Source organism: Pongo pygmaeus, chromosome 13, assembly GCF_028885625.2.
Source record: "Pongo pygmaeus isolate AG05252 chromosome 13, NHGRI_mPonPyg2-v2.0_pri, whole genome shotgun sequence".
Lineage (NCBI taxonomy): Eukaryota > Metazoa > Chordata > Mammalia > Primates > Hominidae > Pongo > Pongo pygmaeus.
Window position 1 is genome coordinate 40629429 of NC_072386.2, and position 25824 is coordinate 40655252.

Sequence of the window (25824 nt, forward strand, 5' to 3'; positions counted from 1 at the left end):
GAGACTCCATCTCAAAAAAAAAAAAAAAACAAAAAAAACATGGAATTTGGATTCAGGGACTTTTGTCAGGTTTTGTTCAGCTCTTACCACTTTGTTCTCTTTCTACCTCTAAATGCTACATGGAAAAATATGTATTTTGGGAATTAACGTGCTGTATGTTTTGTCTTGAGGATTTCACAGACCCTTGAGAGAATATTCTGTGTTTATTATAGAACTTGGGTTAGGATTCGTTGATTCACTTGTTTTACAGTCAGGACGCGAGTGGGGTGGAGGTCTTCAGAAATTAATGTCATCTATTGCCTACACTGATGACATTATAGTAAGCAGATCAAGTCTTGTAGCTATGTTCTTGAAAGGAACTCTTCTAGGCCTCTAAAACTGGGCAAAACATTGTGTTCTCTGTGTTCTGTTTCACAGATTGCCTGGTTTTCTCTGGAATTCTGTGCTTCTTCATGGCTTCTTTTCCCTTGATAACATGACACATGACTGATGACGTCAAAGAACCTTCTAGATTTTCTCTTCTACTGGTATTTAACTACATGTAATAGTTTCATATTTTTCCTTTGAAGACTACCTTGTAGTTTTAATAAGGGCTCATGAATGAAACCTACTAAATGGACAGTTGAAATATCCTACATCCAGGAAGCTGCATTGCAGTATTTTACTCATAGCCAGCTGGAATTCTAATAGATTGGCTTGCTGATTGTCCTATTAGTTTTTGTTTTGTTTTGCTTGAGGATTCAACTTTTCTGGCTTTCTTTAACTTAATAGTTATGGCTGGTCTGTAAAGCTGTAGAGAAGGTCAAAAAATTGTGGGTAAACTCTCCAAAGTTTCCTAGATCTTGCTTGATAGGAGTGCAAATCTAATAGCCCATGCATGTTATAACCATTGCCATTATTTGCTCAGTGGAGTAAAATAGAAAAGCATTAGGGAGCGTCTCTATGGAGCTTGATGCAACTGGTGTGACATTGTCTAAGAAAAGTTGGTGGTTTGAGGAACCATAACCCAGGAGCACTTGATTGAGTTTTTAAAACACACAGTAGATTAAGGACAGAAGTGTGTCGAGTTCAACCACCAAATCTGTTCATATGGGTATCTTATAACTCTTGGAACTTTAATACTTCCTATGCTGACTCCAGGTTTAATTTCATTCTAACCTTGTGATGCTGTTAATAACCAACATTGCACCACCCCCAAAAAGCCCAAAAAACAAACAAGAAAACCTCTCACTGAAAAACCATTATTTTGAATTTGACGTGAGAGTCAATGCATTATTTGCCATTTTTTTCATAAAAGTTAACTGCAAGTTCTGTTTAAGAAATTTTAAATAAGTAAATGGCACACAAATGAATACAGATATATTCCAGTTCTTTGAATATACGTGAACTGTTTGCTTATTGGTTGAATGCCAAGATCAAGGTGAATGAAAATGGTCATTGAAGCTCATCCAACTTTTAGACATTTGGCACTTCATTGTGCAAATGTGCACATTGATAATTTTGGCTTAAATGTTTGGCATTTCATTTGGAAATCTGTTAGCCCCTTTGAAGTCTTTTAATTTGGGAGTGGGGGTAGATTAGACTGGAATAATAATAAAGTAGGCTCTGCAAATAATTGCAAATACACAGATTATTTCTTTTTTGTAGGTTGCCAACAGATTTTATAAATTGGACCTTGACATTGATTATTTTAGATTGTCTAACTTGTCAAGAAGTACAGTTTCTGTTACAAGGAAATAATGACGTTTTCGTTGAGAGGATGAAGCATTTTCCACGACCATGAATCTGTTACTGGCTTCATTCAGCCAGCTGCCAGTGGAATCCAATTTCTAGAAGGCAGAAGCAGTGCCATTCACCCTTGCTGTTCTTTCATTCCTCAAATTTTAAGTCTTTCAGCCTCCAAGAATCCTTAGGGTATTCCTCTGCCAGGTTAAATGTGTGAATTACAGAGTAAAGAGTAAGTTGAAGATTTGTTCCATTTCCTGCTCTCAAATAATAATTTTTCATGGTTTTCTTTTTTCTTTTTCCCTTTGGTGATCTACTTTCAGAATCTGAGTCACTAAATGAGTTTTATCAAAGGAGAAAAATGTACTTAGATACTTAGAAATGGAAACAAGATTTGTAAGTTGGCAATCACCTTGAATGAAAATACAGTTGGCCTTCTGTATCCACGGGTTCTGCACCCGCAGATTCAACCAACCGTGGATCAAAAATAATGCGAAAAAATCCAGAAAATGTTACATTGTTGCTGATGTTTCAGTATAGAATATTTTCTTGTCATTACTGCCTACACAGTATAGTATATCAAATATTTACGTAGCATTTACATTGTATTAGTAATCTAGGGATGATTTCAAGTATAAGAGGATGTGTGTAGGTTATATGCAAATGCTACACCAATTTTTAAGGGATTTGAGCATTCGAAGATTTTGGTATCCTCAGAGGGACCTGGAACCAATCCGTACCACCCTGATACTGAGGGACAGCTGTACTAGGTGAATACTGCCTTGCCTTAGCCAAGGTGATAACTGTGTATGTTATAGAGATAATTGCCCTCCAATGCAGTTTTGTTTTTTGTTTATACCATGTTGGAAAACCGTTAGATATTTTATTGAAATATAATGGTGTGGAGTTTTTGAAAGAAAATATGGAATATGTTGTTTCAAAAGCTTTTCACATAGATTCTAAATTTCTTGACAAACCTTCTAGGCTTTTCACAGATATAAGCATTTATAGCAGAAATGTAGTGAATATTTTTATACATAGTCTCTAAAACTTAAGTAAGTCCCATTCTACAAATGATTGGAGTAGAAGTAGGCATTAAAATGTGGTGGATTCATGCACAAGTAGGTGGTTTGTGTCCTATAGTGTGAATATAGTGTTTCCTATTTTCTTTAGGGGGGCATTTCTGTTCCCCTGGGGAAATAAACTTCCCATTTATTTTTCTTAAGTATTTTAAAGCTTGGTTACTTATTTTTTTAAGTAATCCCTGACACTGTTTATATGTGTAGAACCCAAGTAGCATTTGTAGTTGAATTTTGTACATTAAAAATATTTTGATCAGCAAATATTTAACAAGTGCCTACTGTGCGTTAAGATGTTTGTAGAATTGCTGTTTTGTTTGTGAATGTCAGCACTGGGCATAGATCTAAATCCTCCTCTTTGCAAACACCCCTGAGAATAGGAACTAAGGTGAGAATGTGTTTTGGCCTATATCGTGTTTTCTAGTCATTTCTATGCATTTTATTAGAAAAATATTTTAAAAAAATGTTTTGGGTTAGGGAACCAACCGACTTGTCCAACTTGTGAAAGTCTGCGGAACAACACCACCATCAAAAAAGACAACATATTCGGATCAGGAATGTAATCACCCAGTCACCTAATAAAAAGAGTGCTTGAGTATGCATATGGAACAAAAAAGCAAAACCATTCATTTGGTGAAGGATGAGTAGGGGCCAGGAGACAGCCCTCCCCTGAAGATAGAATGCTTTAAAAACATGTTGCCATTAATATTTAAGACAGAAAGCGTTTTGAGCCCGCTCCTCTCTTCTACCCTTCCTCAGCATTCATGTAGTTTGCTCCCACATGCTCACAAGTCCGTGCCAGACGGAAATTCGCAGAGGCCGCTGCAGTCCCGCAGAGGCCACTCAGGGGAGGGACGCGGGCGGAACAGTCGCGCTCAGTCCTCCCAGGCCGCCCCAGGCCCCAGGTCCTCTGGTACCTCGTGCCGGCTCCTGGCTCGCCTCCCTTCTGCTCTGCCCAGCCCACCCCGCCGCCCCCCTGCTCACACATGCGGCCTCTCCCCCGCGCCCCAGCCTCTGGAGTCGCTTCGAGGCCATCTAGTCATACGCTGTCCATCAGATGTGTTTACTTTTTTCCTGACAGCCGACACATCTGGAGCACATATTCAGGTTATTCCAGTGCCACTAGACACATTCCACAAGATCATTTCAGCGGTTGTTATGGCGATCTTCCTCCCTCCAGTGATTTTCAAGTTGCATGACAGAAATAGCTGGAGCTAACCAGGGGGACAAAAGTCAACGGGATCAGGAAGGGCTTCTTTCACAGGATGAACTAATTAGTGACCCTGCTTTCTTCACAGGGCAATGAACATATGGTTTAATAAAGTGAGTCTGTGACACTTTTTTTTTCTCTGTAGGCAAAGCTGTCACTGGCTGAAAACTTTCCTGTTTTTACTGGTGGGACCGTAGTCTGCTGTCTTTCAACAGAGTTTACTTCACAAGTAGAAAATGTTTGCTCCTGAGAGTTAAGCTTCAGAACGTACTCTTGGCTTCATACTACCTAACTATAGCAGGTCCTGTAACTTAAAGAGACAGTATTAATTTTATATTCATTTCATGGGAAGGGTTTATGCTTACTCAAGATTAAGCATTTTCAGTTAGGGTTTTGTAAGTATTATGAATTGATACCTGGAAGTTCAGGTAAATATAATGTGTTGTTTGCTGTGGTTTTTCTATAAAATATAATCAGTATTTCTCACTGGATTAGTTACAAATTTATTTGAACCTGTGATTTTTTTTTTTGGGCACAGTTATATTTTGGTATTAAAAGATTTGATTAAGCTACTCCATTTTTATCACATTTTAAGTAGCATGCAGATGTATGGTTATGTCTGTCAATTTTTTTCCTGAGGTACTTTTTACATTTTGTGTAGGATTTTGGATGACTTTATAGTGTGAACATATCATTGCAGACATGGAAATTTAGACCTGAGATCATTTAGTGTTAGTAGTAGAAATACTGCTTGCAGTTTATAATAGATATATAAGGCAATTCTATAAAGCACTGCCATCTTTGATCACTTTATAAAGAATACAAACATGCCTCAATAAATGTTTTTTGGATGAATGGGCATATCATATGGATTCAAACTAAATACATGTTGCCGTTAATCAAGAGTCTGAGATTTATAAATTATAGGGGCCCATTTTCTTTTTGTTTTTGTATTCCTGTACTCTAATTCAGTCTTGAAAAATGTAGCCAGCTATTCATATTTCACGCTTCTTCCCATATGTACCATGATACTCTTTTACACGTGTGCACATAGAATCTCTTAATCTCCTTTTCTTGTTCTTTCACCAATACTCACAAATACCACTCCTTTGCACACACCCCATTTTTAGGTTGAGACCCAATGCACTTAAGTCACCATGAACAACAGGGTTTATAGTTTTCCTTTTTGATGGAATTACTCGTGTGTTGACTGAGTTCTCCGGATTCTAGGAATATGACAATGAGTGACAAGTAGGAGAATCAGAGCTGGACTCACCCAAGCAATTGTCTTAATCTTTTCCATCAGTACAATATCTCTTTCCTCCACTCTCAGTCAAACTCCTGTTCAGTGGGTCCCACTGAGGCTGGTCGCAGCTGCTCTGGAGTACCTGCTCTTAGGAAGACTAGAAGAACACTGAAAGGTCACATAATTATATGTGAATTTAATTCACAGAGACGTGCTTGTCACTTTTCCATGTGTTTCTCCTAGTTACACATTATTAACTGTGGTGCCTGGTAGGGCTTCAATTACTTGGGCAAATATGTATCGTGCAGAGACTGAGCACAAGTTAGAATGCTGAGAGTGGTTATAAAATTATGTTTTCCTCTCCAGATGTAACTTTACGGTAATTAAACCTAATGCCATGTGTAAGCATTATAGTCAGGGTTGTGGTAGCTATCTCCAAGTCTAATTGGTAACATCGCTTAAATCATAGCACTTATTGCGGGTTATCTGGGAACTGGAATAAACCAAAAAAGTTACATACATTAACCTTTGGTTTTTCTGCATCAGGTGAAGTGGATAGCTTGTCCCTTTATCAAAATCTGTCATCTGTATTATATGGAATTTTGATAGCATTTAGAAAATTTTTTTCTTATTTAGATAGCTCTGTGTATTCATCCATCCATCCATCGATCATCCATCCATCCATCTATCCATCCATCATTTCATCTGTCTTTAGGCTATTTTCCATAGTTTGTTGCCCTGGATTTGGAGACTTGATCCAGCACAGAGCTATTGTCCACTTGGGTTAGTGGGGTTTCCCTTTCTAAGTAGATGATCAAAATCCATGGTGAAAACACACTTGCCTTCCATAAAGGGCTACTTCTTTACTATATTTCAGTCATTTTTCTGCCAAAAGTAAGAAGTAAAAGAGTCCAAAAACTAGAAAAGAATCTCAAGTTTAAAATTTTCTTTTGCATTTATTATACCCAAGAATATGGCAAGCAGCTTAATTTAATCAAGCAGCAAGAGTGCCAGACAGTTTTCCTGCATGTGATAGCTAAATAAATAGTGGACCTCCGTATGGCAGTGATAATTGCAACTTAGAGGGTTTTCTCAGTTGTGAAATGTTTGTGTTAAGGATGACTTTTTTGTTGTTTTTGTTACAGTCTGACAGCTGAAGATGCTTTTAAAACCTTCTAGTTACTTAGAGCAGAGCTATACGGCACAGGCTTGGTGGTTCTAAAAGGCAGGTCCTATCCATCACAGAAACAGCAAGTCTCTGGGTTATGGGGGAAGATTGAGGGGTGGGGGAGTGAAGTAAGGAGAAAGGGGGGCTGTTGTGTCCAGTTTACATTTGTCACCAGTGACTAGCTTTTAAAAAATGTATTAGCTGTGCATGGTGGTAAGTAAGATCCAGCTGCAGGGGATTATGGCTTTGAGTGGGTCAGGGAGCTTGGAATGCATTCAGTTCCATCAGGGGATTTGTGTCCCTCGTCATCAGCCTTAACATTGCTAACACAGTAAAGATTAGGAACAGACCAGTGTCACCTGCCCTGAACTTTGAAAAACCCTGGAACCATTAAACAAAGGGGGGGTGCTAGTTTAGAAAGTGTCCCTTCTCTCCGTCCAAAGTGTTTTTCAAATGACACATGCAAAAAAAAAAAAAAAAAAAAAAAAAGGAATACAGTTATGCTCAGGTGAAAGACTGTCTGTGGTTGAATTATTTTCACAATTTACTGAACATGTCACAATCATAATTTCTAATGAAAAACAACTTCCACAAATAACTTTCAGTTAATGAACATTTTTGTGAGGTGATTTCCAAATCAAAATGAAGAGTCAGTAGTTAGGAGGGAATGTTTCTGAGCTTTAGTCTCACTCCATAGGAGAAAAAGATTTTGCTTGGTTTGGGTGACCCTCCCCTCCTCCTCCCCAGGAAGAAAGTTAAGAGAACACCACAAAGGTTTACTTTTTTCAGGGATTTTGAAATTCAGCATACATGCCAGCAAGCAGTTTAGAGGCAGGAAGTCTTTTCTAGTAGTGCAGTCATGAACTGGTAAACTAGAAGCATCTGTAAAAATTTAGAGGGAATATCAGCTTTCTCAAAGCTCCAGCCCAAGTGTAATGAGGTGCAAATGATAGCACTGCATAACCCTTCCCCACCCCAATTGTGGAATGAGATATTGAGACAAAAATAGGAGAATAGGGATTTCAGAACTCTACTGTACTGAAATAAATTTTGATTTTCAGATGAAATGGCTTTTGGGTGACTAAGGATATCCCCAACTTTGACGGTTGATGAGTAGCGAATAAATGATTTTCAGCTCAGCATCTCTAGGTACCATCTTTGAAAAGTGGTTGCTTTTGGGGTGTGACATACCTCCTCATTCGGCTGAGTAAATTAACGAGAATTTTTAGTATAAAGTAAACTTCTACTGATTCGTATCTTTGTCAGGCACCTCTCTCTTTACAGAAAGAAAAAAAAAGAGGGGTAAGAAAAAAGATGTGATTTGTTTGAAGGAACACATCTGGGGTGTGATCTGCTATATCTTAACACCAGATGGCAGGTTTAGGCTGACAACTAAACCCAGTTTAGCCTGGTCAAACCGTATCTTCGTATGTCCTTTTCCCCCTCTCCTCCCAAGCAATCTATGCACAGGAAGTAGAACAATTATTTGCACTCCAGGCTAACAGTCCTCTTGTATCTGTGGCTTTGGGTTCTCTTTCACTGTGCCTCTGCTGTTTATAGACAAGTTTGGCTTCCCTTGGCAACCCCTGAAACAGGTTCCCTCTGTGGCTCATACTTTTTTTCAGAGGTATGTTTTGTCGAGGCAGAGGTGTGGTGCCTTTAGGTGGCTGGTGCTTGTCATGACAGGCATGGCATTAGCTGGGCCGAACAGTGACTAGAAGTGACAGCATTGGTTCGAGGTGCCTGGGGGCCTCTCAGTCATCACTCCTGCTGGAGCATTGAGAATATGAAAGCACCTCAGAGCACCACTGCTTATCAAAGAGATAACAGTTTGGGAGAACAGGGCCAGGAGGTGACTGAGGACAGGCAAGTGCCTTTCCCTCCCTTTATTTTCTTGTAGTAGATTTTACTTGAAAGAGTGTCATATATGTGGCCTTTAGAAAGAAGGAATACAAACAAGCTTTGTCCAGGGCCACAAAAGAAGGACCTTTCAATTTCCAGAAGTTTCAAGTCTTTTAATTTCTGCCATTAGACTTACAGTTTCTTTGTGAGTTGTATCATAAAATGACCAAACATTAAAAAACCAACCAAAAAAACCCCTTCAACACTTCAGGGAAAAGAGTCAATAAATAGTATATTATCCTCCTCACTGTCGTTAGACACATTACCTCCTTAGTGATAATGGTAGCAGTCACAGCCTATTTTTATTACTGATTATCAAAGGACCATGTCAGAAGTTTCTTATCACCCCTAACCATTGGGTTCCTTTGTAGATTTTCCAGGAATTAGTTTTAGATTCTCACTACTGATTAATGGACATATGTGTAATCTATGCAAAGAGCTACAAAATGCATTCATTAATCCATTCTACAAACTAAGATTAATTATAATTGTCTGTAGGCATCTTATAAGGTCAGAATTCTAATATAATTTGATAGGAGCTGTTAGGGATTTGAATGAAATTTCAAAATCACCTCCACAGAGAAGGAAAAAGACCTTTAGAGAAAGTCAGTGAATGTTTTTATTGGGCAGAGCTTGCAGTTACTTCCTGAGATTTCTCTTCTTTCATAGTTCTGCTTTCTGGGTAGTCAAAGATCACCTGTTTAAAAAAGAACTAATTCCTGGATACCAAATGTTACTATAGTTATCAACATCAAGGCAATCAAAATTTTTCTGAGTAGATTTTAAATTGTTTTTGTTATGTTACACATTTCAGTTGTAATTCTTTTTTTTTTTTTTGAAACAGGATCTCACTCTGTCGCCCAGGCTAGAGTGCAGTGGTGTGATCTCAGCTCACTGCAACCTCTGCCTCCCGGGCTCAAGCGATCCTCCTATCTCAGCCTCCCAGGTAGCTGGGAACACAGGCACATGCCACCACATCTGGCTAATTTTTTAATTTTTTTTTTTTTTTTTTTTTTTGTAGAGACAGGATCTCACTATGTTACTCAGGCTGGTTTTGAACTCCTGAGCTCAAGTGATCCTCCTACCTTGGCCTCCCAAAGTGCATGAGCCACTGTGCTTGGCCTGGCAGGTGTAATTCTCACATGTCACTATAGAACTATTTTATATATAATGTTTGACCTATAAACTTTTCTACATGCTATTTTAGAAAAAGAATTTGTTGGTTAGAAAGTCACTGAAGAGAGTTTAATAAGAGTACTGTTTGTTTTTTAATAAACTGTTTACTGTGGTTCTTGTAAATAAAACAAAACAAAGCAACTTAGTTAATTCTATTCAGGAAACTTAGCTCAATTTCCTAGTATGAAGAAGACTGATTTGATAACTTGGAGTAGTAGAGACCTAATATGGTTTCAATCATTGTGTGGAGGAGGACATTACGTTGATGAGACAAAACCACTTTCTAGGTTCTTGAAACTACTTGACCAATTACAGTAATTTGAAGGGGGCACTTCCTAAATAATATTAAGTTCAATTCATAGTATGAACTTTTGAGTTCAAGGCTTCTGTAATTTTTCTTGGCTTAAAAAAAATTCAAATTTATAGAATAGTAATGATGTTGGAAAGTTTGATTAGATTTTAGTGTTCCACATAGTTGAGTATAATAATTTCTGAACTACAATAGTCAGTTTCAGCTAGAATATTTCCATTTATTCAACACCACATTAATCTTTACTTACTTGTCACACAGCTTTTAAAAAAAAAATCTGATGTGAATTTGCTTTATTGCATTTGACACGTTTGGGCAAATGACAACAACTTTGGTGTTTTTAAAATGTTCCAATTCCGGAAATCAGCCTTCAAATAAGCTTCAGGCAGTTTCCCAGTAAGTTGTTAATGGATTGCCATCTTTCTGCCTCTCTTTTAAATTTTTTCCTTAAAGGCCATACTGGGGGAAACTAACTAGTTCACTCTAGATAGCTGTACTAACCCTACTTTAAATACCACTGAGAGTTTAAAAGGCTGCGTTTTTGCATCTAGACTCACTTGGATTTGAATAACTGATCTCTGACCGTGGGCAAGTCTCTTAACTTCTGTGTCTTGGTTTCTTCTATTTAAAAAGAAAGATAGGCCTATTTTAGGTATGTATTAGGGTAATAGGAGGTAATGTTAGAAAACAGAGTCTAGTATGAAGCCTAATATATAGTAGAGGAGGGTACAATACTTGATAATTACTGTTTTTATAAACTCCTCCTCCCCGCAACCTGCACCTCCCAGGCTCAAGCAATTCTCCTGCCTTAGCTTCCCGAGTAGCTGGGATTATGGGCACGTCACTACCACCCCAGCTTTTTTTTTTTTTTTTTTGAGATGAAGTCTAGCTCTGTCACCCAGGGTGGAGTGCAGTGGCGCGATCTCGGCTCACTGCAAGCTCCGCCTTTGGGGTTCACGCCATTCTCCTGCCTCAGCCTCCCGAGTAGCTGGGACTCCAGGTGCCCGCCACCGCACCCGGCTAACTTTTTGTATTTTTAGTAGAGACAGGGTTTCACTGTGTTAGCCAGGATGGTCTCGATCTCCTGACCTCGTGATCCATCCGCCTTGGCCTCCCCGAGTGCTGGGATTACAGGCTTAGCCACCATGCCCGGCCCCACCTGGCTAATTTTTGTATTTTTAGTAGAGATGGGGTTTCACCGTGTTGGCCAGGCTGGTCTTGAACTCCTGACCTCAAATGATCCCCCCGCCTCAGCCTCCCCAAAGTGCTGGGATTACAGGCATGAGCCACCACACCCTGCTGGGTTCTTCTTAATTATAATAGTGTTTCCCAAGCTCTTTGCAACTTCTGCAGTTTAGCCTGATATGTTATAACCTCTTGCTGTTTACACTGTCCACTCTTGTGGAGGTGGCTAAGACACTGACTGCCAGGGCATGTTTTATAGTCATACAAAATCTGTACAAAAGAAAGTTAATTTTCATTCAAGAAGCCAATAGCTTCTGGATCATTGCCTTGCATTGGAAATAAATTTTTTTTCTCTGTAGATAAAAGGTAAGCATTATTAAGTTATTAAGGCAAACAAATAACTGTAGTCATCCTGCCACTCCAAGAACAACAGGATCTAGAGTATAAAAGTAATATCAAAATTTCAGAGGCCTACAGACCCTGTTGCTGTTTATCACTTTATCATTCTATTTCTTCCTTGAATCCTTTTTTTTCCCTTTGAGATGGAGTTTTGTTCTTGTTGCCCAGGCTGGATTGCAATGGCATGATCTTGGCTCACTGCAACCTCTGCCTCCTGGGTTGAAGTGATTCTCCTGCCTCAGCTTCCCGAGTAGCTGGGATTACAGGTGCGCGCCACCACACCTAGCTAATTTTTGTATTTTTAGTAGAGATGGGGTTTCACCATGTTGGCCAGGCTGGTCTCGAATTCCTGGCCTCAAGTGATCCACCCATCTCGGCCTCCCAAAGTTCTGGGATTACAGTGCTCCTGCCTCGGCCTCCCAAAGTTCTGGGATTACACTGCGCCTGGCCTACTTGAATCCTTTTAAGCCATCATTGCCCTAGTTAGGGGTTTTCCCATTGCTGTTTGATTTTCAGATTCATTAATTGAATACTAATTCACTGTAAATGTTTAGTGTTTTTTTTTTTCCCTTTATACACTTGGCCCGTTTCATTTTAATGTTGAACAGTTGTTGGTGAACTTCAAAAAAGACCACTTGTGTATATAACATGATCTGTATTTGTGAGAAATATTTTTCCTCTAGGACTGTAGTAACCTTACTGAGTCTTAATATGCAAATATCATCAGTATGGAATAAAATATGACATGCTCTGAGAGTAACAAGCTTCCCACTTGGGACATACCTTTTCCTGGTGGCTTTTAATGAGAGGAAAGGCATAGTTATTTAAGTCTGGTTGTGGAGCTTGAATAAACCTATCATTTGAATCTTGGTTCTTCTGCTTCCTAGCAATATAACCTTGGGCAAAACCTTTTACTTCTCTGGGCCTTATTATTGCTTTTTTTTTTGGAATGAAATTTTGCTGTCGTTGCCCGGGCTGGAGTGCAGTGGCGCGATCTCGGCTCACTGCAACCTCTGCCTCCTGGGTTCAAGAGATTCTTCTGCCTCAGCCTCCTGAGTAGCTGGGATTACAGGCACCCGCCACCACGCCCGGCTAATTTTTTTGTATATTTGGTAGAGACGGGGTTTCACCATGTTGACCAGGGTGGTCTTGAACTTCTGACCTTAGGTGATCCACCTGCCTCGGCCTCCCAAAGTGCTGGGATTACAGGCGTGAGTGACCACACCCAGCCGTTTTTTTTTTTTTTTGAGACAGTCTCACTCTGTTGCCCAGGCTGGAGTGCAGTGGCATGATCTCGGCTCACTGCAGCCTCTGCCTCCTGGGCACAAGCAATTCTCCTGCCTCAGCCTCCTGAGTAGCTGGGATTACAGGCGCCCACCATCACGCCTGGCTAATTTTTGTATTTTTAGTAGAGCTGGGATTTCACCATGTTGGCCAGGCTGAACTTGAACTCCTGACCTGAAGTGATCCTCCTGCCTTGCCCTCCCAGAGTACTGGAATTGTAGGCATGAGCCACTGCACCTGGCCTATTGCCATTTTTAAAGATTTAAAAAAAAAATACATATCTCACAGAGTTGTGGAAATTAAATGAGATGATATTTTCAGAGTGCTTGGTATGGATACCTACTGGCATGAAACATAAAGGTAGTCTTAATAGTATATGATCTTTTGAGTTTCTGTGGATATTGGTTTGGACTGCATATTTCTTTTTTTTTGAGAAGGAATCTCACTCTGTCACCCAGTCTGGAGTGCAGTGGCATGATCTCAGCTCACTGCAACCTCCACCTCCTGGGTTTAAGCAATTCTCCTGCCGCCTAAGTAGGTGGGATTACAGGCACACACCACCACACCTGGCTAATTTTTGTATTTTTAGTAGAGACGTGGTTTCACCATGTTGGCCAGGCTGGTCTCGAACTCCAGACCTCAGGTGATCCACCCACCTTGGCCTTCCAGTGTGCTGGGATTACAGGCATGAGCCATTGTGCCCAGCCTGGACTGCATATTTCTTATTAATGATTCCTTTTATGCTTGTTGACATTAGGGCATCATTGCTGCTGCTATGGTAGACTTTACTAAAAACTATGACACATTTCCAACTAGTATTTTTTAAATAGAAATGGATATACCATAATCTTATACCTGAATTAATAAAATCTATCAAATACCATCTCTACTATTTGCTTTTTTTCTTTGACCGTTTGTTGTACAGACAGCTTATAGGGTTTTTTTTTTTGTTTGTTTGTTTAAATACAGATGCAGAGGGTTGACTTCACCTCACTTCTTAATTCATGATTCACTTTTGTCATTGGTTCATGCAATGTTCCTCTTTTGTTCACTTATTTTTGTTAGATTACTTGTTTGATTTTCTGATGGGGATAAGAGATGAAGGGACTTTTTTTTATTGCCAAGGTTCTGAGGTCCAGTGAAGCCAGAGTATATTGTTAAGATAGGATGTAAGAAATGGAAGAGATCTGCAGTATTCTCTAGCTAAGTACTTCTTAACCGCTTTAAAAAATGCTTCACCCCTTTAAATGAATTTTAAAAAAAAATTCATTCCAGGCACTGTGGCACGTGCCTGTAATCCCAGCTACTTGGGTGGTTGAGGTGGGAGGCTCACTTGATTCCAGGAGTTTGAGACCAGCCTGGGCAACTTAGTGAGACCTCATCTCAAAACAACAACAGTAAAAACTAGTTCAGACTCTTCTCCATTAATATTCATAGATCTAGTCTGAACTTTTTTGATGCTTGAGAAAACTGAGACTCAGATAAAAGACAGTAATTATCACCATAATAATGGCCATCACTTTTTGTCCATTTATTATGAATCATGAGCTCCTTGCCTGTGATCGAAATGTCATCTCTAGAGACACCTAAGCTCACACCTAAGCTCATGCAGCTCATTGTGGACTTCCATTTTGGTATTCTCTTTAAACTTCCAAACCGGTTCTCTCTCCCTTCCCTTCCTTTTTGGGTTTAAATTTTTTTTTTTTTTTTTTTTTTTTTTTAGACAGAGTCTCGCTTTGTCACCCAGGCTGGAGTGCAGTGGTGTGATCTCGGCTCACTGCAAGCTCCGCCTCCCGGGTTCACGCCATTCTCCTGCCTCAGCCTCCCGAGTAGCTGGGACTACAGGCGCCCGCCACCTCGCCCGGCTAATTTTTTGCATTTTTAGTAGAGATGGGGTTTCACCGTGTTACCCAGGATGGTCTTGATCTCCTGACCTCATGATCTGCCCGCCTTGGCCTCCTAAGTAGCTGGGATTACAGGCGTGAGCCCGTGTCCGGCCTAAATTTTTTTTAATTTTTATTTTATAGTTGCAGTTGCAGGCTTACCATTTTCGCTTGCAATTTCACATTGTATTAATTTTGGTCCATCTCCAGCCTCCTCCCCAGTCCTGCCTTTTCTATGACATTTTAGCTTGGCATTAGACTAACAACACAAACAATGCTTATGAACCATGCTTGCATCAAATGAATGAGATGAGTACATTGTCATCATGATCCTAAAAATGGGTAATATTCAGTACTGCTTCCTTTTTGAGAAAATTTGCTTTCAATCCCTGACCCTAAAACATAAATCAAATTTCAAGACGGCCGACATTAAAGAAAATATATGCCAAGTGTCCCAAGCAGTGCCTGGCACACACTGAAAACTCAATAAATGCTTATTGAGTGACTAAAAGTCTCCAGTATGAGCAAAAGCTGTAAATCCTGGATCTACTTCTGTTGCTGGCCTAGTTCTTTCTGATTTGTTTAAGGCACGTTAAACCATACTCTGGCAAGGGAGAGGAATGAAGGAGTATTTGAGAAACACCTTCAGTGTGCCAGATGCTTTCATCAACACTGCTCAGTTTATCTCCACATCAGCTATGTGGGTTTATGCCTCTTCACCCTTTTTATTTTTTGAATGAAGAAATGGGAACTCAGTTTAAACAGATTGTCCAAGATGTTTGAATTTGAATTCGGATCTTTCTGACTCTAGACCCTTATATTTTCCAGACATCCATAGCGGTATAAGAAATGATTAATTGCTGTTACTATTTTTAATTGCCATCATGATCATCATCATTATCACCTTTAGATTTTACAAAGTTGTCCTCAAATGGCAGCCAGTTGCCTCTAAAAAGGGTGGGACATTACTTTGCGAGGAGAGGAGAACATTAATGGTTCAGGCAGCAGTGTTTCTAGATCCTCTTATTCCTTACAGCACAAATCTACACCAGTCTCTTTTGTGTGTATGCAAATGGCTACCTGAGTAAGGGTGTTTGTTACCTGAGATCCCTTCCAGCTACTCAAGTCAAAGAGATTTTTAATTTGGAATCAGAGTGTTCTGCCTATGTGATTTTGATATTTTAGATGGAAAAGTGAGCTGGAATGCAGGAAGATTTTCCTAAATGGAAAGGCGGCTGCCTCTTCACCCTCTCCACTTTCTTTTTCTTTGTCAGTCGCTGGAGAGAGATGGCCAGTGACACAAAAGTCCTTCTAAACTTTGGGGAGTCCTAGATGGCTGGCAGATGAGATCACTTGATTCCAGTGAAACCTACCGGCTGCCTTAAATTCACTCTTCCAGAGCACCATACTTTTTATTACTAGATTGAATTATAGGATAAGAAAAGTGCTTTGAGCATCTTTAGACCACACATGTAAGACTACATACTTGGGCCTGAGCCTCCCAATTTGGAGTAGGGCCTCTTAAGGAAAAAAGAAAAAGCACACGTTATCCATGTTTGTGTGTGTGTATTGTGTCCTGTTTGCCCTTGAGATTAATTTTTTTTAATAAGTGCCGTGATTTCCCAGTTTTTCTTAGATTATATTTCTAATTGCTTTAATACTTAGATTTGCCATTTATTTCACTATCCTTGTTTTCCCTTGACTTTTTAAAATCTGCTGTCATTGTTATACTTTGTATATCTTTTTTATGGAAGGCAGCAGAAAAATTTGGAGGTTTGTCTAGAACAAACTCAGTTCAATCAAGGGAAGGCTGCCCAGCTTGGTATTTAACAGCGCAGAACTGGCATGTGTTTGCATTCTCTACTGAAGAGAGCGTGCACACCTACATGCCCCTGCATTGAGCTTCGTTTCCTTCATCTTGAAGTGGTGGTGTGAAGAACACTCAGATTTCCCACATAAATCAGGAAAGAGGGTTCATCAGAATCAACACTGGTTAAAAAGAGGTCTTAATGGAAGTGCCTAAGTATTGTCCAAACACGGGGGATAAATGTGTTCTGCTTTACTTGGCCAGAACAATGTCTCAAGCTAGTGATTAGGCTTTACTCCAGCTTTAACCTCAGGCAAAATTTATGCAGCTCTGCTACCGTTTGTCAGGTAATTAAAGGGAAAAAAGGGAAATATTTGCTTAAAGTAGAAGTGTTTTTTAATTAAACATGAAAAATAATAAATGCAAGAGGCAAATAGGCAGTCGGGAAATTGTTTTTAACTTTCCAGTTAAAACATGAAGAACTTCAAGCAAAAGGCCAATATTTTAGGCATGGCTGGTAGTTTATTCCTTACAGAGCATTATTCAGCTGTGCTAGAAATCCAAATTTGAGATTGGTCCATCTTTGTGTCGAAGAATGTAAGGCATAGTTATTCTGTCTTACTTGAAAGATAATGCCCCTTACCAGTTTTTGCTAACCACTAACTGTTTACTTGGTAGGAGAGGAGTTCTTCAAAGTCAGAACCTGATAGAAAGCCACTAAATAGTAGTACAAATCTTGATGTGGGAAGCACAGATATAGCAGGAAGTTTAGGCTAAAAAGAAAGGGGGAAATAACCTCCTCCCTATTATGGTTAACCAGAGTATTAGTTGGATTGTGTTATATCCAAGATTTCTGTTAATGGATCTGCCACTCATCACCAAAGGCTGAACTCTGTCATCATTGACTTATCTTTAGATCCCAGATCTTACGGGTTTGCATCCATATACCCTCATTCTTACCTCCTATATTAAAGTTGACTGTGACCATTGCCGTTGCCTGCCTCAACTCTTTGAGTAGTAGTATCCTTACAAACATTCCATATCTAATCTCTCCTACTGCTGTCCATCCTTCCTGTTGCTGCCAGAGAGATTTTACCTAAAGCTCAGTTTTGATCATGCTACTAATTTTTTCAAACTTTGCACAGCGTTTGAGTTTTCCATGCCATGGTCCTTGGACAGCTTACCATATCTGATCTATGTTTACCCTACACTCCAGCTGCACTTAACCTAGTTTAGCTATTCTTTCAACACAATGCAGGGCTCTTTTCCTCTATCTCCTTGACTTTGCTTTTGGATTGCTTTATCCTACACTTCTTAATTAAGTCCTTTAATTTGGGCAGCTGCTTTTCAAAGGCTGGTCAAACAAGAGTATAAGTCTTGCTGATTATATATCATTATTATATAATTTCCTAGGGTCTTCCTTATAATTTCTTTTCATGGTAGCTTATTCCTTACACTGAATATTTATACTTTGAGGGTTTAGGGGTGGCAAGTTAGAGATAATCATCTGAAGTGTTTGTTTCCTTGGAGATCATAAGGTAAAGTGAATAGCATTATCTCTCTGAGTGTCTTAGAACTAATAGGGAACAAAAAAGCACTTGTCAGTCCCAATGGACACATGTGATTTAGCTTGGTATGTCTTTGAGAGGTAGAATCACCCTGATGTATAGGAGCCCCCCTAGATATTTGATGGGTGTGGCAATTGGCACATTATGTTGAATTTCCCTGCTTCTCTTCCAAACAGTAATCTTTGAGGCATTTTTTGTTGTTTGAACAGTATCTAGCTGATATCTATTATCTCAAACATTGCCATTTAGAGGTGGTCATCTGTTTACCCATAAGGTGAAATGTTACTGAGGACACTTCCAAAGGTAGTTTAACTGTGATCTCTTTGTTTGGGTTTGCATGCATTTCTGAATATATAAATACAAACTTGGATAATTTAGGGGTAATTACTTATATTAGCAAATAGTGGTTTATGAGAGGAGTAAAATTTCTTTTAAATAGTAAGGCTTCTCTAGGCCCTTTGAATATTTGAGTTGCAAAATACTGATCACAACCTGAAGGAAAATGTCTTCTGTAAAGCTGAACATATCTATATATCTATGCCAATAAAGACATATTGAGTGCCTAGATATGTGAAAGGGAGAGTGTGTGTGTATGTGTGTGTCCCTGTGTGCACTCACGTGCTGGCCCACCAACTATATAAATATGTACCCCCCTGTATTCTTTACCTTATAGACAAGGCAAAAACATTTATCGTTGCTCTTGCCTGGAGTTATGTCCATCTTCATCTTACTGCAAGTGTCAGAGCAACCTACAAAATAGTAAATGAGGAGATGAAACAAGTAGGGCCAGAAAACATTGTCCACAGCCCAGTGGTCCGTGTCACCATTCTTCTGCTTCTAGCATATATTGCATAATCAGGACAGACGAGACAAGCCAAATCCTTTTAGTACACCGTGTCTGGGGAGGTTAGGGAGTCCCAGAGGTTTGTTGTCATTTTAACAATCTCGATTGTGACGAGATCTTGGAAGTCACCTGAGAATGTCATGAAAACCATATTCCCATTACTTTTATTTCTGCCGGACACTTACCGGGTGGGGAACATGTTTGATATATATAAAACAAAAACAAAAAAATAAACAACCAACCAAGTGAAAAACCTATGTTCTTTGCATTGAGGTCACATTAAGAATACCTCCTCTTATACAGTTCAACCAAAGCTCTTGCAAGAAAATGAGTTTGCTTTATTTGTATTTATAATGAATCATTGTAATTGCAACTAGAAGCTTTGTAGTTATGATTATTCATTCCCTCTTTCCATTCTCACAGAAATGTCAGGTTCAGGATAGATTTTTAAGACTCTAAAAATAATGGCTTTTTGGCTGAGCGCGGTGGCTCACGCCTGTAATCCCGGCTCTTTGGGAGGCCGAGGTGGGCGGATCATGAGGTCAGGCGATCGAGTCCATCCTGGCTAACACGGTGAAACCCCGTCTCTACTAAAAATACAAAAAATTAGCCCGGCTTAGTGGCGGGCGCCTGTAGTCCCAGCTACTCGGGAGGCTGAGGCAGGAGAATGGCGTGAACCCGGGAGGTGGAGCTTGCAGTGAGCCGAGATTGCGCCACTGCACTCCAGCCTGGGCGACAGAGCGAGACTCCGTCTCAAAAAAAAAAAAAAAAAGGTTTTTCTGCTTGCTTCCGTTATGGTAATTTTGTGGGCATATAGACCTTTGGGAATTTTTCTTCTTTTTGAGACGGAGTCTCGCTCTGTCCGAGGCTGGAGTGCAGTGGCGCCATCTCAGCTCACTGCAACCTCGGCCTACAGGGTTCAAGTGATTCTCCTGCCTCAGCCTTCCAAGTAGCTGGGGCACCACCACGCCCGGCTAATTTTTGTATTTTTAGTAGAGACAGGGTTTCACCATGTTGGCCAGGCTGGTCTCCAATTCTTGACCTCAGGTGATCCGCCCACCTCGGCCTCCCAAAGTTGCTGGGATTACATACGTGAGCCACCATGCCTGGCCAAGCTTTAGGAATTTTCCTTTTTTTTTCTTTTTTTTTTGAGACGGAGTCTCGCTCTGTCCCCCAGGCTGGAGTGTAGTGGCGCCATCTCCGCTCACTGCAAGCTCCGCCTCCCCGTGTTCACGCCATTCTCCTGCCTCAGCCTCCCGAGTAGCTGGGACTACAGGCGCCTGACACCACGCCCGGCTAATTTTTTGTATTTTTGGTAGAGACGGGGTTTCACCGTGTTAGCCAGGATGGTTTCGATCTCCTTACCTTGTGATCCACCCGCCTCGGCCTCCCAAAGTGCTGGGATTACAGGCGTGAGCCATCGCGCCCGGCCAGAAATTTTTCTATTTTGAAAATTTATATTGTTTTTCTTGAGGTAACCAGAGACACTAAAATATACTACTAAGTGTGTGTTTTGTTAGTATTGTTTTTGTCCTGTTAATTAGCAGTTTTATTTTTATTTTATTTTTTAGTTTTTTTTTTTTGCTTCTTAACATTTTTCAGAAATTATAGCTAAACGTATTTTGAATGAATCCAACTGGAATGTTAGTTTTTAAAAATAAATTTTGTTTCAACCTGTGCAGCTGTAGTTTACTTTGTAGACATGAGAAATATCTATTTTATTAAGTCCTATGAGGAATATGTGTCACATACATTTAAGAAAAAACTATTTAAAATGAAAAATTCCAAAAATGACTTCCCCCTGGTGTGAAGTAAAACAAAAGCCTCAACTGCATCTCTGCCTGTGGTAATGACACGAGGTGACAAACTGCAGGCAGGTGAGGTTCGTGGGGATGATCTCACATCTGCACCTCGAGGTTGGGGAACAGATGGGTTTGGAGCTGGCGTCTGGCCTTGCTTTCTTTTTGATGCAAGACCATCTCTCAGGCTGGGGGCCCCCACATTTGCACAGAAGACTCCCAAGTGTTTTAACATAGGCAGATGGGACTGCTGGTGGATAATATTCCCTGGTTTTGTGAATCTTTTCCCTGGGATGGAGAGGTGAAGAAGCCCCAGTGCAAGCACCACCAACCTCCAAGCCCAGGGCCCTTACATCAAGCCAGAGCTTTGCCTGCCAGGCAGGTTTCACTTCAGAAACCCAGAGACTGAGGATCTGTGCCCTCTTCAGTCTTAGTTCTGTAGCCAGGCAGGTAGCAAAAGGTGAACCCAGTTGAAGGGTTCCTTCCCTGCCAGTCCCTGCTTCATTCCCCTGCAGCTGATCAGCAGAACTCTGGAAGCAGTTAAGGCTGGAAAACCTTGTGGGCAGGCAGAGCTCTTTATGCAGTAGCACTCAGAGATGACTTCTGATTAATTCTTTTTCACACCTCCCTAAAGAAATCAGGTACGTATACCTCTGAAGGGAAGGTCAAGGTAGATTTCTGTTTGAGACCTCCGCTGCATCATCTAACCCAACTCAAGATAGCTTTGTAGAAACCATCAGGCCCACCAATGTTTTACTGCTTTGCCCCCTTCACTAAGGCCATTCACTAGGGGCTCTTCTTTTCCTTTCAACACTAGTGTTGTCTTGGCAAATGCATTTTTGGAGTGCCTCCACATGCATAGCTTCCCAGGGACATTTTGCAGAAAGGTTTGCACTCCTTTCTTAAGAGCAGTTCTGCTGCCTCATTTCTATTTACATATGTACTAAATAGTCAGTCCATGGCCAGCCTTCACATGGGTTTGATTTTCCCTGTACACTGTGTTTTTTTTTTGAGATGGAGTTTCACTCTTGTTGCCCAGGCTGGAGTGCAATGGCTCGATCTCGGCTCACCGCAACTTCCGTCTCCCTGGTTCAAGCGATTCTCCTGCCTCAGCCTCCTGAGTAGCTGGCATTACAGGCACCTGCCACTATGCCCGGCTAATTTTTGGTATTTTTATTAGACATGGGGTTTCACCATGTTGGCCAGGCTTGTCTTGAACTCCTGACCTCACATGATCCAACCGCCTTGGCCTCCCAAAGTTCTGGGATTACAGGCGTGAGCTGCCGTGCCTGGCCCCATACACTGTTTTTTTTTTTTTTTGGTGGGGGGGGTCTTTTAAGATGAAGTCTCAATCTGTTTCCCAGGCTGGAGTGCAGTGGCACGATCTTGGCTCACTGCAAGCTCCACCTCCTGGGTTCATGCCATTCTCCTGCCTCAGCCTCAGTCCCAGAGTAGCTGGGACTACAGGCGCCCGCCACCATGCCTGGCTAATTTTTTGTATTTTTAGTAGAGATGGGGTTTCACTGTGTTAGCCAGTATGGTCTTGATCTCCTGACCTTGAGATCTGCCCGCCTCGGCCTCCCAAAGTGCTGGGATTACAGGCGTGAGCCACTGCGCCGGCCCCTGTACACTGTTTTAAAAGAGTTCGAGCCCCTTTTAAAAAAAATTTGGGGAGATTTCATATGACAGTTCAGAGTTCTGGTTTCTCTTGAAAAACAGAAGAATGATCTAGCAACTGGAGGGTCTAGCAACACCTTGTCTACATTCCCATGGAACTCTGAGGTAGAGTAGCTAGCTAGCGGCTTTTCTCTTTGGATCATTGGCTTTAAGCATTTTTGACATAGACGTGTGCGTGAACTTATCCTTACTATGTGTGATGCATTTTGTTCAGTTTCATTTAAGCACAAATGGTTAAGAGCCACTAAAATGATTTTCACCATCCACCAATGCCTGTGACCTGCAGTTTGAGAAGCAGTGCTTGGGATTTGGCTGCAGGCTCTGCTTGCCAGGGCCTTCCCCGTGAATGTGCATCACTGCTTAACTCCTGGCCTGCAGCAGCAGCATCTGGTTTCACAGACTCATTGTCATTGTCATTCACATGAGGGAAACAAACAGCCCTGTGGGACGCCTAGTCTGTAGCCCCTATTTAGGCTGTGGGTATCCAGGTGAGGACTGGTCTTTTCACGACTCCTTGGTTTTGCAAGGCTGAAAACAAAGGCAGAGTGAATGCCTCTCTTGTGTCTCACCACAGCTTCTAGCCCCACCCCTGCCAAGGTAAATGAACAGGGAGAAAATATGCTGTCTTGTGGAAGACTACACCAAGCCTGTCCTATGGATTGCATAACAGTGGGCCCTAGTAGACAGGTCAGGGACAATTCATATTACAATGGTATTCTTTTTATAAAGCAAAGCAAGTTTTTAACCATAAGTTACCTTAGTGGCTTTACATTTGCATTACAGATTTTTAAGTAGTCATTAATTGAGATGGGTCAGTAGGCAGGGGGCAGAAAAAGGCTTAAGAGCTTCTTTAATCATCTTTACCTTTGCATTTTATCATCCTAGAGGGGAGGCAGAGAAGCCTCTTACTCATCAGGACCATCAATGGCCATCAAAGCATTGATTAGGAAAGATGAAGCATCTTTTTATACAATTTAAATAATACATTCTCATTCAGCCATTCAAATTTTATTCCTTTATCATGTAGAAATAACTCAGAATTTTGAGTCAGAAGATGTGGCTTCTTGTTCTGGGCACACTGTTTTTTTTTTTTGTTTTTTTTGAGACAGAGTCTTGCACTGTCGCCAGGCTGGAGTGCAGTGGTGCAGTCTCAGCTCACTGCAACCTCTGCTTCCAGGGTTCAAGCAATCCTGCTGCCTCAGCCTCCCGAGTAGCTGGGACTACAGGCACGTGCCACCACACTCAGCTAATACATTACAACGCATTCAGTCTTGGTTCAGGAGACTCCTGAATTGCTGTACATTGAGTTTTTAGGAAGGGAATTCAGCAGGTACACCCTGGTTTGACCTATGGAAAGCTGGTGTAGAAATAAAAGTATCACATATTTATTTGCATAAGTCTATGACAGAAGCAAAAACTGGACCGAGAGAGTTCTTGCTCCTCATCCCAGGGCTCTTATCCTAACACTGAAGTTACTGGATTTCTGCAATCAAAGGCATTTTTTTTTTTTCATAAAAAAAGATTGAACTTTCTGATGTTTTCAAATCTCTCCTAGCCCTAATGTGTTGAGTGATAACACACTGGAGACCACTGAAAAGGTCATCAGAGAGTAATCCAGGAGGGGGCTTGTTTTTGGCTCTTATCTCATTGTCAACAGTTCTTCCTCTAGCGGCAGCTCTGAGACACATGCAGCGCTGAGACAAGGCCCTTGTTCTGACAAAGGGCACTTAGACCCAGGCCGTTTAAGCCTCAGCCGAAACAACTGATCTACTTTAGAATTTGATATGAAACAATTCTGGTATCTAAGAAGTTGCCTGGGAACCAGTGTTGTGCCTGGTTCCAAGTCTGTGAATGGGCTGTTGTCAGATGGCAGAGATGAGCCTCTCTTCTCAGTATGGCTGGTGGAAGAGGAGGTGGAGCTCTCTTCTTTAGGGGACAGCCAAGTACATTAGTACCTCTGTTTTTTGGTCTGGGAAGTAGGAGATTTATGTTCTTTTCCTGTCCCAGTCACCAGCTTGCTTGCCTTGGGTTAGTTGCTTTCAGAGTCTCTGGGCCTCATAGCAATTCGCAGACCTTACAGTGTTTATTTTGCTACCCAGGTTTTAGATCTTCATTGTAGCTACTCTTATTTTTTTCTGTTTTATAAATAGGAAAATTGAAGTTGAAATAAAAAAAACACTTGGGCAACATAGCAAAACCCCATCTCTACAAAAAACAAACAAAAAAACATTGGTCAGTTGTGGTCACATACGCCTGTAGTCCCGGTTACTCAGGAGGCCGAGATGGGAGGATCACTTGAGCCTGGGAACTTGAGGCTCCAGTGAGCTGTGGTCGCACCACTGCAGTACAGCCGTGGTGACAGAATGAGACTCTGTCTCAAAAAAAAAAAAAAAAAAAAAAAAGTTGCCCAAGATCACACAACTAGGATATTGATAGATTCAGGCCTGGTGCTCAGGTTGGTGTGATTCTAGGGCCTGACAGCTGTTAGCCTCTACCTCTGACTTTTAATTTGTGGGATCCTTCTAATGGGAATAGCACAGGATTCTAGGCTCTGCGGTTTGTCAAATAAATTTTAATGAAATAAACCAAGAGAATAATAATGAAAATGGTGGGCAATTAGCCTAACAAAAGATAATTTGCTGTCAGTATTCTATTAGTGTATATTTCTTATTGTTCATTTATTCTTCCTGTGTTTAAAAAACTTTAAGGTTGAATATTGAAATACGTCTAACACTTGTAGCTATCAGAAACATACTCTGAAATTTTGTTATTCTTTAAATAGGTGAGTTACACATTTTTAATACTCATAATTAACATATATGGCGCACCTCCTTTTTGCCAGGTTCTGTGCCATGTATTATTATTCTTATTTTACAGACAAGGAAACTGAAGCTCAGAAAGTTAATTATCTTGTCTGACTGCCACATAGGTAGCCATGCTAGGATTTGCCTATGTTCTTTTATTCTACAAAGTATATTTATAAAATTCTATTTTTGGATATTATGAGTTTATCTGTTAGGAAGTTTTTAAGTTCGTTTCTCACTCCAGAGTGAGAAAAAAGGCATTCTAGACAGAAAGATAATTTTCAGGTGTCAGAAATCACTTTCTAACTGGAATTTTTAATATTTTAGATAACAATAGCTTTATGTTAATCAATTAATTAGTTATGGGTCTTTATTCTCAGTGGGTTCAATTAAACAATTTAGTAATGTAAGCAGGAATTGTCTTTTGTCACTCCTTTACTTCCTTCCCACAGATAGTGTTTAGAACCTTTTAGGACCCTCTCTTCAAGGAGCATTTCCCTGTTGACCTCCCCTCCTTCCACCTCCTTCTCATTTTCTTTCTTCGTTTTGCTGTATCCTTCTCCCCAATAAAATTTCCATCTTTTTTAATTGCATGAAGAGACAGTTGGTGCATACTGCAAAACAGGATATATTTTGTAGACTGACGTAATAATATGGTATCTTATTTCTTTTCGTGATCATGGGAAGATTTAGAAGAAGATTTGGGTTAATAAAATGATAGTTTCTGTCCTATAAACCTTGTTTTCATGGAAATTGAT

At 40.5% G+C, this 25824-nt stretch overlaps 1 protein-coding gene and 1 pseudogene across 30 annotated transcripts in view; both read left to right on the plus strand.

Annotated features, from left to right (window-relative positions):
* Nucleotides 1-25824, plus strand: part of BNC2 (basonuclin zinc finger protein 2) — a 460480-nt gene that overhangs the window by 40442 nt on the left and 394214 nt on the right. For 3 of the 30 annotated variants that reach the window (XM_063649470.1, XM_063649484.1, XM_063649468.1), the window contains exon 1: nt 417-541. The exons of 16 other annotated variants lie outside the window; for them this stretch is intronic. Coding sequence is in view for 11 of the 14 variants with exons in the window: in XM_063649483.1 (XP_063505553.1) it covers nt 483-527 (45 nt within the window). In the remaining 3 variants the exon portion in view is untranslated. Of the gene's footprint in view, nt 1-416; nt 542-25824 lie in introns of those variants that run through there. 11 more of the 30 variants (XM_063649483.1, XM_063649486.1, XM_063649456.1 and 8 more) reach the window with 9 other exon arrangements.
* LOC129043787 (U6 snRNA-associated Sm-like protein LSm1) overlaps nt 3586-25824 on the plus strand; it is a 53957-nt pseudogene continuing 31718 nt past the window's right edge.